Raw genomic sequence first — 14,859 nt, forward strand, 5'->3', positions numbered from 1 at the left:
CTGAAGATGAGGATGGATGCTGAAGATGAGGATGGATGATGAGGATGAAGATGGATGATGAGGATGAGGATGGTAGCAGCTAACCACTGGACCACCTGGAGAGCAGTTCAGTTAGGGGCGTAGTCAAGGATGAAGATGGATGCTGAGGATGAAGATGGTGCTGTTTATCATTTCCCAAGTCAGGGAATCAAAGTGATGGAGCTGGAATCTATTGACAGACAGAGCAGAGGAACCTGCCTAGGCCACATCTATCTGCCACTTGTCACTCACACCACACCACCCTTATGACCAGCACTGGAAGGCTTTTGGTATAGGCAACACATCCTTGTGAGGCAGTGTTTGCATAATTACATTTCAACCCCATGATGACATTCACACATCATGTTTGTGTGTGTGTGTGTGTGTGTTACGACCCTGTGGGTCTAATATGTATTCTTGCCTGTGTTGTCTGTCTTGTGTGTCTTGCAGGTGGGTTGTTGCGCAGCTCATTGGGGCTCTGATCCAATTGGGCGTATAGAAGTACCGGCCCTTTAAAAGCGGCCGGATTACATCACACAAGGCTTGCTTTCGGGATTGCACATTTCTGTGGTCTGCCACACCTCGTTGCCGCTAGGCCCAGCCTCGGGCTTTGCCCACACCACTACCATCTTATTGGCTGCTCACCGGAATGAGAGACCAGGAGAGAGCACCAGGCTGTTGATGCATGTTCTCGAGGCCTTGTATTTTTGATGTTTAGTTATTTTTGAGCCTTAGTTTAACTATTCTATTCTTTGTAAAATAAATTCACGGTTATTTTTAGTCCGTTGTCTGCCCGTTTTTGAAAACATTTGTCATGTCCTAAAGCCCTAAACAGGGACGTGTCAGTGTGAGTGAGAGAGACTGTGTGTGAGGCACTTTGTGCATACATGATGTGTATAGAGAGTTCTGTGCAATAATGTGTTACACTGCTTTTGTTTGCGTGTCTGTGTGAAAATATGTGATTCACCCCAACACACACACACACACACATGAAGTCATAAACTAACTCAACACATACACATGAACTCATACATTACATATAAACGTATGTCTTATGATAGAGCCATTCCAGTATCACACACACATACTGATGCCGGGCCAGGAGTGAGGCGGGCCTTACCTGATAAACTGCACTGACAGGTCGGGTTGCCATGGCAGCAGGTGACGTGAGAGGCCTCAGGGGAAGAGTGACACACAATACACAGATAACACTCTCATAACACTCTTATAACCACACACACTCCCTGCCATACAATACTCCAGCCACAGAAGCTCTCATGCAAATACTCACACACACACACACACACACACACACACACACACACACACACACACACACACACACACACATACATACAATCACACACACACTCTCTCACACACATGAAAACACACACACACACATACATGCATACTCTCACACACACACACACACACACACACACACACACACACACACACACACACACACACACACACTCTCACACACACATTTACACACACACACACACACACACACACTCTCACACACACATTTACACATACACTCACACACACACTCTCTCACACACACATTTACACACACACACACACACACACACACACACACGCACACTCACACACACATATACAAACACACACAAACATACATACAATCACACCCACACTCAAACACAAACATGCAAACACACACACACACAAAGTATAACTTGTCATGGAACAAAGAGTTAAAGAGAGAAAGATGAACCTTTTGTCTGTCACAGCACTTTGTGGGCCTTACACTCCTTAGAGCTGGGTGCTTTACCATGCCTGAGCTGTACTGTAAGTGTAGCAGCACAAACCACCACAAACCTGCACAAATTAGACTATTTTGATGAGATTTGGACATGGACAGGGGGCTGAGTGGCGTCACAGGCCAGACAATCTCATTTTGAATTACTCAAAAGAGCAGAGTTTCTTTTCTCTCTTTGTTTAAGGCCAAACTAAAACAGGTGCAAACTAAAGTCTGTCAGGATAAGGCTGGATCCCAGTGCACGCTACTGAATCCAGAGAGAGTTTCGATTCTGGTTGATGTGGCGAAGCACCAAAGCACAATGTGCGTGCAGTGAACAACAGGTTTTGACAGGTAATAACATGTAAATGGTTTATGAAAAAGAACACACTGTCTCTATACCTCTAACTCCAGGATTACGCCATTCGCAAGAGTCCAATCCGGTTTATCCAGTTCTATGCTTTCCGTGGGTAAATAAGGGGAGAGACTTGAAAGCCGTTTAGACCAATCAGAAGTCTCTCAAGCTGATCGAAGGAAGAATAAGGAAAAGAACGATGACCTACGAAGCATTTGACTTCATGTCAGCTATTCTGCCTCTTCAGCTCGACACTTTTAGTCAGGTGATCTATTTTGATCTAGAAGCATATGCCATTGTTACCTTACAGTTGATCAGGAGGGATTTACTGGGGCAAATAGTGAGTGAAAGTTAAGTGTACACATTCAAAGTTTCCAGCGAAGTGACTGTTTCAGTTTGAAGAGGATGGCATCTAAAAGCTCTGTACCTGAAGAGGATTTTACCTGTCCTGTTTGCTTTGACATTTTCAAGGATCCCGTCCTTCTTTTGTGCAGTCACAGCTTCTGCAAAGACTGCCTTCAGAAGTTCTGGAGAGAGAAGAAATCTAAAGAGTGTCCAGTTTGTAAAAGGCAATCTCCATTGAACAATCCGCCACTGAATTTGTCTTTGAGGAACTTATGTGAGTCTTTCCTGAAGGAGAAGAGTCAGAGGGCTTCAGGAGGGTCTGAAGTGCTCTGCAGTCTGCACGGTGAGAGACTCAAGCTGTTCTGTCTGGAGGATAAACAGCCCATATGTGTGGTGTGTCAGGCCTCCAGGAAACACTCAGGACACCAGTTCCTTCCCATAGATGAAGCTGTACTGGATTATAAAGTGAGTTTCTATTATTTGCTTATAGGTGGAAATGTTATTTATGACTATGCAATGGGCATACTTTGCCTTCTGTATCTGTGCTGTTACTGAATGAGTATCCACAACAACAGAAAATGAGTATAGATAATCATAGTGTATAATGTATTTGTTCATTATAGGAACAACTCAATGCTGTACTGAAGCCCTTGCAAGAGAAACTGACAGAATTTGAACGAGTTAAAAAAACATGTGACCAAACAGCCAGTCACATTAAGGTGAGATTTACCAGAACAACCTTTTTCAGAAAGAGACCATTGACTTCATGACACTGTTCATCAAGATAAACAACTTGTATTGTGCAGCTATTCAATTTCATTACAGCTACAATTGAAATAAGCATCTCAGCAATTTGATCCAGATACTACAAGTAAACAAACTGATATTTATATTATAAGTATCATTAAGAACATTAAAACAATGATTTCACCACATGATGTTTCAGCACTTGGACTTACTTTTACAATCTTAATATTTGAGAATTATATTTGTTTTGAGTAATACTTTTTTATGACTGTCGTCCCTTTGATGTGTGTTATTCAAGGTCCAGGCCCATCTGTCATTGAAGCAGATCAAGAAGGAGTTTGAGAAGCTTCATCAGTTTCTGAAAGATGAAGAGGAGGCCAGAATAAGAGCACTGAAGGAGGAAGAGAAGCAGAAGAGTTCCATTATGAAAGAGAAGATTGAAGAATTGAGCAAGGAGATGTCCACTCTTTCAGATACAATAACAGCCATTGAGAAGCAGATGGTTGCTGAAGACATACTCTTCTTACAGGTATGGACATGTGGTTTCAGTTCAGTTGGGAAAATGGTGAACTGTTTGACATTTAATACATATTTTCAGTTTTGTTATGTATTTCTTTAATCTTTTGTTCTATAATGTATCATTACTGTCCATTGTGTGAACAAAAAGTTCAGACACACAATATTGAAATGAACTTAATTTAAATCTGTGCTGTATTCTGTTTTCCAGAACTTCAAGGCTACCATAGAAAGGTGAGATAATTCAATGCCCTTTTTTGTTTGAACCCACACTAAAACTAGTTCTAACTCTAGTCTGTTTTCTAGTTCTGCACACACACTGCAAAAACAACAGGGAGTTTCGGGCGCTCTGATTGATGTGGCAAAGCACCTGGGCAACCTGAGGTTCAGAGTCTGGGAGAAGATGAAGGACATAGTTCAGTTTGGTGAGTTAATATGTCACCTACGACACAAACACTCTCACACACACACACACACACACACACACACACACACACACACACACACACACACACACACACACACACACACATACTCACACACACACACACACACACACACACACACACACACACACACACACACACACACACACACACACACACACACATACTCACACACAAACATGCACAAACACACACACACACACACATACTCACACACAAACATGCACAAACACACAGAGAGTGTGACATAAAAACTTAAAATTTAGCAGTAAGAACCAATCAGCCAACAGTAAAAGAAGTCATACAGTCATACATGAGTTGATTTGCTCACCCTTTCCTTATCTCTCTGTTTAGCGCCTGTAGTGTTGGACCCAAACACTGCACACCCAGACCTCATCATTTCTGAGGATCTGACCAGCTTTAGAGTGACACTTTATGAACAGACAGTCCCTGATAATCCAGAAAGATTTAATTTCTTTGGCTGTGTCCTGGGCTCTGAGGGCTTCAGCTCAGGGTCACACTACTGGGATGTTGAAGTTGGAGACGGTATATGCTGGTGTGTGGGTGTGACCCCAGAGTCTAACCAGGTGAAGAGGGACACCTTCTCATGGGACAGAGTGTGGGGTGTGGGGTACGATGAACAAAGATGGTGTGATACAGGACCTGTGCATTTATTGAAACAGAATCTCCACACAATCAGAATGCATCTCGATTTGGATAAAGGACAGCTGTCATTCTCCGATCCCCTACAAAATATACACTTACTCACTTTCAAACACACATTCGCTGAGAAAGTCTTTCCCTACTTCGACACTTTCTTGTCACCACTGAGTATTTTACCCCTGAAGCCCTCGGTGACCATTGAACAACGCAGACTATGTTGAGACTTACTCCAAAATCCGAGTGTTCCATTGATTAAAACAAAATACATCAACACAATTCATTGGTCTATATCTAAATGTATATTTTTACAATATAAAATATGTATCCTCTGTGGTAGTTTCATATGGAACATGTGGCTGTTAAGTAGAAGTAACACACTCCCCTCCCAACACTAGCAGTAGGTGGTATTTGCTGCTGGTGATTATGAGGTTAAACTTGATTAGGCCTCAATTGTTTGTGTGATATTGTATGATGATCATTTGAGACATATTCTGCATTACTTTGTCATCTTCCCTCTTCAGCAGTAGCCCCAGTTTATGTTGATTGGTATTGATCACTGTTACTCCACACATATGGTTAAGTCTGAGATACAATACAACTACAAAGTCTAGTTACTGAAAAACGTTTTCTTTACATGGTGGGAATATGTTTATCTAGATTTGTTTAAGGTGATTTGTTTGAGGTTTTTAAGAAGATCTATCTTGATTATTTTGAGGCTTTTAAGTATAACTCACATGGAAAAAAATGTTAAAATATTCTTCTATCCACATATTTAGAAATATAAAGATGACGGTAATTAGGATTCTTCTCTGTGAATATCTTGAGTTGGTAATAACCTTTGAATGGTTCATGAATCAACACCATAATTGTTGTTATTAATCACATGCTGTGCAGCAGGTGATATTATTGTATTCTTCATGAATAAGAACCTTACATTAGTACCGGCATTCTATAATTATTTAACATGTTTTATTGTCATTGCTGTGCATTGCTTGTGGTACAAGTTTTCGCTCAATGTAGATACCATCGATTGAAATTAATACAAAATATTATGATTTGAAATTACTTTGCTATTTAAATGACTTATTTTCTTTCATCAGAACTTCAAATCTACCATAGAAATGTGAGCATTTCTTTTCTCTCTTAATTTAAAGCCCAAGGCTGGATCCCAGTGCATGCTACAGAATCCAGAGAGAGTTTCGGCTCTGATTGATGTGGTAAAGAACCAAAGCAATAATTGCATTACTGGATAAGTTATAGCTAAGGAGCTACTGTGCATGGGTTTTGCTTTTTAAAGGTGATTATTGATCAGAGCAAGGCGTTTTAAATTGCTGCGAAAAGAATTTAAACTTGCAATTTATGTGTGAGTGTTGAGCTACGCGTAAAAGTTGGGATGTTTTTCATATTTCATGATTGCAGGGTGTGAGACTGTGATAGATGAAATAGCTGTTTTTGTTGCGTTGATACGGACATTTTCATTAGAGAGAGATTATTGATCAAAACCTGAAGTTTTAATTTGAGATTTAAAACCACAGACCATTTGTTGGACCAGTGAAGCTCATCAGACGTACGAGACCTGGAGATAACGTGGGTTTGAAGGCCTATGTGGGAGTGAAGCTGAACCCCCGTGTCATTCAAAATATCAAAATAGCACTGCTGTTCGTCTGTGCTGGTTTGTACCGTAGAAATGAGTAATTCAAAATAAAATGATCTGGCCTGTGACGTCACTCATCCCCCCGTCCACGTCCAATTCTTACCAAAATGGTCTTAATCGTTTGTGCTGGGCTTTCAGTTGGTTTGTGCTGTTATGAGCGGATGAGGATGAAAATGGTAGCAGCCAACCACTGGAGCACCTGGAGAGCAGTTCAGTTAGGGGCTTAGTCAAGGATGAAGATGGATGCTGAGGATGAGGATGGTAGCAGCTAACCACTGGAGCACCTGGAGAGTAGTTCAGTTAGGGGCGTAGTCAAGGATGAAGATGGATGCTGAGGATGAGGATGGATGATGATGATGAAGATGGTGCTGTTTATCAATACCCAAGTCAGGGAATCAAAGTGATGGAGCTGGAATCTATTGACAGACAGAGCAGAGGAACCTGCCTAGGCCACATCTATCTCTGCCACTTGTCACTCAAACCAGACCACCCTTATGACCAGCACTGGAAGGCTTTTGGTATAGGCCAGACATCCTTGTGAGGCAGTGTTTGAATAATTACATTTCAACCCCATGATGACATTCACACTTCATGTTTGTGTGTGTGTGTGTGTGTTACGACCCTGTGGGTCTAATATGTATTCTTGCCCTTGTTGTCTGCTTTGATTTGTGTGTCTTGCAGGCGGGTTGATGCGCAGCTGATTGGGGCTCTGATCCCACAGGGCGTATAGAAGTCCCGGCCCTTTAAAATAGGCCAGATTACATCACACAAGGCTGGCTTTGGGGATCGCACATACCTGTCTGCCACACCTCGTTGCTGCTAGGCCCAGCCTCGGGCTTTGCCCGCGCCTCTGTCATAATGTTCGCTTCTCACCGGAGTGAGAGACCGGGAGAGAGCGCCAGGCTGTTGATGCATATTCTCGAGGCCTTGTGTTTTTGTTTGTTTAGTTATTTTTGCTTTATTACGCTTTATTTTGCTTTTATCCGAGCACCGATGTTTTTATTTTTACAATAGGCCTATAAGAAAAAGACAAACTTAAATTTCTGAAATGACCTATCGCTAAGCCCCGCCCCCCTTAGTTAATTTTGCTAACTCGGACAAATTATAGGAGCTGACCAGAGCAGCTATCAGTGTCAAAATGATATCCAAGAGGCTCTAGGCAACTTTTGGAGACACAAGGACCTGATTTTATCTAGAAGCCTTCAAAAGGGACTTCATGTATGTATTATGTAATGGAGGGATAAAATGTTAAACTAGATATGATTGATGACAAGCTTAAAAATGGAGGCGAGAATTTACAGATCACAATGCTAGAGGGAGACGCCTCATCTCACGGTCATCACGATTGCAGATAACAACATCCCATACCAGCATTGTTCATGCACCACAGGAAAGATTACATTATTTTGACATTTAGTTATTCTGGTTAGGAATAATATAATAATAATAATATTATGATTTGAAATGACTTAAATGTACTCATTGTCTATTTTCAGAACTTCAAATCTACCATAGAAAGGTGACGGTTTTCTTTTCTCTCTTTGTTTAAAGCCAAACAGGTTTTGACAGGTAATAACATGTAAATGGTTTATGAAAAAGAACACACTGTCTCTATACCTCTAACTCCAGGATTACGCCATTCGCAAGAGTCCAATCCGGTTTATCCAGTTCTATGCTTTCCGTGGGTAAATAAGGGGAGAGACTTGAAAGCCGTTTAGACCAATCAGAAGTCTCTGAAGTTGAGACAGAAAAAACAGGAAATTAACGCTGACCCACAAAGCATTTTACTTCCCGTCAGCTATTCTGCCTCTTCAGCTCGACACTTTTAGTAAGAAAATCTATTTTAATGGCTAACCATATGCCATTGTTACCTTACAGACGATGAAGTGGGATTTACTGAGTTGAATTTTTGAAGAATAGAAAGTGAAAGTTAAGTGTACACACTCAACGTTTCCAGCGAAGTGAAGTTTCTGTGAGAGGAAGATGGCATCTAAAAGCTCTTTACCTGAAGAGGATTTCACTTGTCCTGTTTGCTTTGACATTTTCAAGGATCCCGTCCTTCTTTTGTGCAGTCACAGCTTCTGCAAAGACTGCCTTCAGAAGTTCTGGAGAGAGAAGAAATCTAAAGAGTGTCCAGTTTGTAGAAGACAATCTCCATTGGACAATCCGCCACTGAATTTGTCTTTGAAGAACGTATGTGAGTCTTTCCTGAAGGAGAAGAGTCAGAGGGCTTCAGGAGGGTCTGAAGTGCTCTGCAGTCTGCACAGTGAGAGACTCAAACTGTTCTGTCTGGAGGATAAACAGCCCATATGTGTGGTGTGTCAGGCTTCCAGGAAACACTCAGGACACCAGTTCCTTCCCATAGATGAAGCTGCGCTGGATTATAAAGTGAGTTTCTATTATTTGCTTATATAGGTGGAAATGTTATTCATGACTATGCAATGGACATACTTTGCCTTCTGTATCTGTGCTGTTACTGAATGAGTATCCACAACAACAGAAAATGAGTATAGATAATCATAGTGTATAATGTATTTGTTCATTTTAGGAACAACTCAATGCTGTACTGAAGCCCTTGCAATACCAACTGTATGACTTGAAACGAGTTAAAGAAACATGTGACCAAACAGCCAGGCACATTAAGGTGAGATTTACCTGAACAACCAGTTTTGTAAAGAGACCATTGACTTCATGACACTGTTTATTACATTGTATAATATTACCTGTATGATATTATACGTAAACAACTTGTATTGTGAAGTTATTCAGTTTCATTACAACTACAAATTAATAAAGCATCTCACCCAAGCAATTTGATATAGATATTACAAGTAAACAAACTGATATTTATTTTAAAAAAAATATTTATAATTTATAATTTCACCACGTGTTAGTTCAGCCCTTGGAAAAAACTGCTCATAATGTCAACAGCCATACCCATGACTACTTTGACAATATTAATATTCAACAAATTACATATTTTGGAGAAGTAACATTTTGTATGACTGTAGTCCATTTGATGTGTGTTATTCAAGGTCCAGGCCCATCAGTCAGAGAAGCAGATCAGGGAGGAGTTTGAGAAGCTTCATCAGTTTCTGAAAGATGAAGAGGAGGCCAGAATAAGAGCACTGAAGGAGGAAGAGAAGCAGAAGAGTTCCATTATGAAAGAGAAGATTGAAGAATTGAGCAAGGAGATGTCCACTCTTTCAGATACATTAACAGCCATTGAGAAGCAGATGGTTGCTGAAGACATAATCTTCTTACAGGTATGGACATGTGGTTTCAGTTCAGTTGGAAAAATGCTGAGCTGTTTATGATATTTAATAAATATTTTCAGTTGTGTTATCTTTTTCTTTTGATCTTTTCTGTATATGATATATCATTACTATCCATTGTGTGAACAAGAAGTAAGCCATCAAGTCAGACACAGTATATTGAAAATAACTGAACTGAAATCTGTGCTGTTTGCTGTTTTCCAGAACTTCAAGGCTACCATAAAAAGGTGACAGATTTCAATGTTCTGTTTCTTTCCCTAAACCCACACTGAAACTAGTGCTAACTCCAGTCTGTTTTCCTAGTTCTACGTGCACACAGCAAAAACCACAGAGAGTTTCAGGAGCTCTGATTGATGTGGCAAAGCACCTGGGCAACTTGAGGTTCAGAGTCTGGGAGAAGATGAAGGACATAGTTCAGTTCAGTGAGTTCTATGTCACCTATGACACACACACACACACACACACACACACAATCACACAATCACAGTATAACATCAACTTAAAAATCAATGTCACAGCTAAATTACACAGTAAGAACCAATCAGCCAACAGTCAAATAAGTCATACACCTGAGTCCATTTGCTCACCCTCTCCTCATCTCTCTGTTCAGCTCCTGTAGTGTTGGACCCAAACACTGCAGACCCAGAGCTCATCATTTCTGAGGATCTGACCAGCTTTAAAAGGCAAACAAGACAGACACTCCCTGATAATCCAGAAAGGCTTGATTACTTTTTTTGTGCCCTGGGCTCTGAGGGCTTCAACTCAGGGTCACACTACTGGGATGTTGAAGTTGGAAACAGATCATGCTGGTATGTGGGTGTGACCCCAGAGTCCAACCAGAACATGTTTGGCACCTTCTCATTGGACAGAGTGTGGGGTGTGGGGTATGAAGAATATTTATGTTATGCTATAGGACCTCTGCATGTAATGAAACAGAACCTCCACACAATCAGAGTGCATCTGGATTTGGATAAAGGACAGCTGTCATTCTCTGATCCTCTTCAAAATACACACTTACACACTTTCAAACACACATTCACTGAGAAAGTCCTTCCCTTCTTGGGCAGCCCTGAGTCACTGAGTATTTTACCCCTGAAGCCCTCTGTGACCATTGAACAACGCAGACTATGTTGAGACTAACTCCAAAATCTTAAGTGTTCCATTGAGTAAAAAAAATAATACATGAACACAATTAGTTGGTCTATATCTAAATCTGTGTTTTTACAATATAAAATATGTGGTAGTTTCATATGGAACATGTGGCTGTAAAGTAGAAGTAACACACTCCCCTCCCAACACTAGCAGTAGGTGATATTTGCTGCTGGTGATTATGAGGTTAAACTTGATTAGGCCTCAATTGTTTGTGTGGTATTGTATGATGATCATTTGTGACATATTCTGCCCCAGTTTATGTTGATTGTTATTGATCACCATTACTCAATCAGTTACTTTTTAACGTTTTCTCAACATGTCAACTACATGACTACATTTAAGTAATGAACGTTATAAATAGATGTACATATGGTTAAGTCTGAGATGCTGTACAACACATGAAATACCGCAAGTTCAATTTAATTTTCAATTCTAAGCACTGAAAAAACAACTGTATAGTTATTTACATGGTGGGAATATATTTATCTAGATTTATTTGAGGTTTTTAAGTAGATCTTTCTAGATTTGTTTGAGGTTTTTACATTTTTACCAACATGTAAAACTGAATGCTAAAACGTCCTTCAATCCACATATTTAGAATTATAGAGATTATTGTAAGAAGGATCCTTCTCTGTAATATCATGAGTTGGTAAAAACCTTTGAATGGTTCATGAATCACCACCATAACTGTAACTGTTGTTATTAATCACATGCTGTGCAGCAAGTGATTATATTTTATTCTTCATGAACAAGAACCTGATTTTCCACATGTGAGGAACCAGAGACAGACTCACACACTCTGATGCTGCACTGATGAGGTCATCACTCATCACTCCAGTCCAGTTGAGTCCAGTTCTGTGTTGACCACGGCTCAGTAAAGGGAGAGACCTGTGAGTCTGGGAGCAGCTGGCCAACCTGAAGTTCAGAGTTAATTTAATCATACACAACACACACATGCTAACTTGGACAGAAATATGTACATTAGTACCGCCATTCAATCATTATTTTACATTTTTTCTTGTCATTGCTGTGCATTGCTTGTGGTACAAGGTTTTCGATCGATGCAGTTACTAAACATTGAAATTAATAAAATATTATGATTTGAAATTACTTTTCACTGAATGAATTTTCTTTTATCAGAACTTCAAATCTACCATCGAAATGTGGCAGAGTTTCTATTCTCTGTTTGTTTAAAGCCAAAATAAAACAGGTGCTAACTAAAGTCTGTCAGCCTGGATCCAAGTGCACGCTACATAATCCAAAGAGAGTTTAGGTTCTGATTGATGTGGTAAAGAACCAAAGCAATAATTGCATTACTGGATACCTTAGAGCTAAGGAGCTTCATGGGTTTTGCATTGTAAGGGTAATAATTGATTAGAGCGAGGCGTTTTAAAATGCTGCCAAAATAATTTAAACTTGCAATTCAAGCTGGCCGTGAGTGTTGAGCTACGCGTAATAGTTGGGAAAGTTAAGTGATTGTTGGGTGCTTGAAGGTTTGATAATAGTGTGGCTAGTGCTTGGTTGTCTTGTAGAATAAAATAGCATGTTTTCAATGTGTCTTCCCTCAGTCATTTTTCTCTCCTCTTCTCCACACAGGAGTTTAGTTTCGCGTTCTCTTTAGCACACACTGCGTCCTGTAGAGGGCGCTCCAACATCACGTTTCAGTCATTCTCTACATAAAAAGTTCTGCTGAATTTCTAATTTGAGTGAAAATTGGCATTGCATCTATTCTGTTTCACCTATCATTAATTTCCATTAAAGGTTGAATTAAAAAACGAATCAATGTTCAATGTTTATTATAAGATAACTTTTTATTAGTTTCTATAATACACTATTTAAAGAATCTTAAAGAATACTTTGTATACCTTGGTTACACCTAGTCATATTATAACAAGCCATTTCTTCCAGCTCATTTTCAAGACAAGTTTTTGAAACGAAAATGTATTAAACACGTGCTTTCATGTGCCTGTTTATTTGTCGAGGTTTGACAGAGAATATCTGCAACAGTTGTATTTTGACAAGATTGACAAGTGTAAAAGGGTAAGTCACTTATAGTCGCTAGCTGTAGGGCATTAGGTAGGTAAATCAGCAAAAGCTTTGCTCTTGGACTGCAACAGCTGTTTGATTGAAGAAAGAAACATCAAAATATATATATTTTTCTATAAATAACAAGAGGGAGTATAAAGTGCCGTGTGTACAGTCAATGTTCAAGTGTGAAAAAGTGTAATTGCTGTTTAATTAGTCATTGTGTGTGTTCAGGATACGGAAAGTCCATGGTCAAGATGTTAGGAGTCCTTCACAATACGTTGGGCACCGGTCCGTAGTCTTCTCTTGCAGGTCTCCAGTAGAATAGGGAGAGGTGCTCTGATGGCACTGTACTGCAGTCACGGGCGGTTCAGTTCCCATACCAAGTGATGTCTTCTCCACTGAAAAGCAGAAGCCCCCCCACTTGTTGCCCCATTTTCCTACTGTACTAACAGCTACTTGGAGCTTTTGCCCAATAAAAGCAGTATTTCGACCCTTTACCCACATTGCCCCATCATCTGCATACAATGACCTTCCAATGTTAACATCAATGTCTGAAAAAATATCATTAATCATGATACTGAACAACAGAGGACTACACACACTACCCCGAGGAACTCCATTATCTACAGGATATGACACGTACTTCAATAGTTCCACCAGAAAATCCATAATCCAGTTATACATTCTTCCCCTTATGCCCAAAGCATCAAGTTTGATAGGAGTCCTTCTCGCCAAAGCATATCATATGCCTTTTCAATGTCGAAGAAAACTGCACTAACCTGTTCTTTATTTGTCTGTACTTTAATAACCCTATAACCCAGACACTGTTGAATAAAGATAGCTACCTCTCCACCAGGACCATTCTCTCTTTCCCTTCGTACAATTACACACCCATGAATGGAAAAGTCAAAGTTAGGCCTAAGCCATGTTTCTTGCACACATACTGTATAACATTAGGTTTTTCATCCATGTCTTCTATACATTTCTTAAACTCCTGTCCATTAGAGCAGAGACTTCAAGCATTCCATTGTAACACGCTAAACACCCTCATGAACCCCACCTGATACTGACTGTGGTGTTGGTTGTGTACCTTGAAGAAGATTTGTAAGAGTCCTATTCATTTCATCAACTGAAATTTCCATCCCCACACAAAAATGCCTCTCGGCAGCCTTAATAATGATCTTGATTCTCTCAATTCTACTCTGGGTCTGAGCTGAGCAGTTTATGACTTCAGCTAAGAATGCCAGGAATGTCACACTATCCACTGGGATAGTTGACTTATCTAAGGATGTAGATACCCTACTAGGCTGAGAGTAATAACCTTTACTTTGCCCCTGCATTGTTGGAATTGTTTGGGTTCTCCTTTTTGCGTCTACTTTCTTTATAGCCTCTGCGTAGGAAATTCTCTCCTCCACCTTGATTCTTTGCACTTCTGCAGCTTTTGTATGTACTTGACACCCTTTGTATGCTGCGCTATGTGAACCTCCACAATTACAACATTTTGTATTAGTGCCCTCCTGACACTGGCCATACTCATGGTCTTCCCCTCCACATTTGCCACATCTCTTTTTCCCTCTACAGATAGCTGCCACATGTCCATATTTCTGGCAATTGAAACACCTGAGTGGTGGTGGGATGTATGGACGCACCTGAAAACTCATGTATCCTACCTTAACTCTAGAAGGTTATACCTTCTCATCAAAAAAACAATAGAACGGAGAGACTTATCAGTTTCTTTTTTAACTCCATCTCTTGTGTACTTCAGTCTTTTGCCTTTGACTACCTTGGCTCCTGATATTGCTCAAAATATCCTCACATGACATATCGGTTTAGACTCTGGTTATAACTCTTCCTAGCTAATTCCTGTTTTCTTATGTTCCCACTCGGTA

At 40.1% G+C, this 14,859-nt stretch overlaps 3 protein-coding genes across 3 annotated transcripts in view; 2 read left to right on the plus strand and 1 right to left on the minus strand.

Annotated features, from left to right (window-relative positions):
* Positions 1 to 5,082, plus strand: part of LOC308380053 (uncharacterized protein) — a gene marked incomplete at both ends in the record, with an annotated part of 20,258 nt that extends 15,176 nt beyond the window's left edge. Inside the window, 7 exons of the mRNA XM_080857336.1 lie at positions 2,204 to 2,259; positions 2,540 to 2,954; positions 3,113 to 3,208; positions 3,535 to 3,765; positions 3,964 to 3,986; positions 4,059 to 4,177; positions 4,553 to 5,082. Coding sequence (XP_080713462.1) covers positions 2,204 to 2,259; positions 2,540 to 2,954; positions 3,113 to 3,208; positions 3,535 to 3,765; positions 3,964 to 3,986; positions 4,059 to 4,177; positions 4,553 to 5,082 — 1,470 coding nt within the window. The remainder of the gene's footprint in view (positions 1 to 2,203; positions 2,260 to 2,539; positions 2,955 to 3,112; positions 3,209 to 3,534; positions 3,766 to 3,963; positions 3,987 to 4,058; positions 4,178 to 4,552) is intronic.
* Positions 1 to 14,859, minus strand: part of LOC308380751 (E3 ubiquitin-protein ligase TRIM35-like) — a gene marked incomplete at its 3' end in the record, with an annotated part of 284,739 nt that overhangs the window by 245,454 nt on the left and 24,426 nt on the right. The window lies entirely within an intron of this gene.
* Positions 8,499 to 10,924, plus strand: LOC308380054 (E3 ubiquitin-protein ligase TRIM35-like; the record flags this gene model as incomplete). The annotated part of the gene is made up of 6 exons (XM_080857337.1): positions 8,499 to 8,903; positions 9,064 to 9,159; positions 9,551 to 9,781; positions 9,995 to 10,017; positions 10,094 to 10,212; positions 10,401 to 10,924. The coding sequence occupies 6 exons, from the start codon at positions 8,499 to 8,501 to the stop codon at positions 10,922 to 10,924; spliced, it is 1,398 nt and encodes a 465-aa protein (XP_080713463.1).

The sequence above is a fragment of the Sprattus sprattus genome (assembly GCF_963457725.1).
Source record: "Sprattus sprattus genome assembly, chromosome: 19".
In the NCBI taxonomy this organism is placed as follows: Eukaryota; Metazoa; Chordata; class Actinopteri; order Clupeiformes; family Clupeidae; genus Sprattus; species Sprattus sprattus.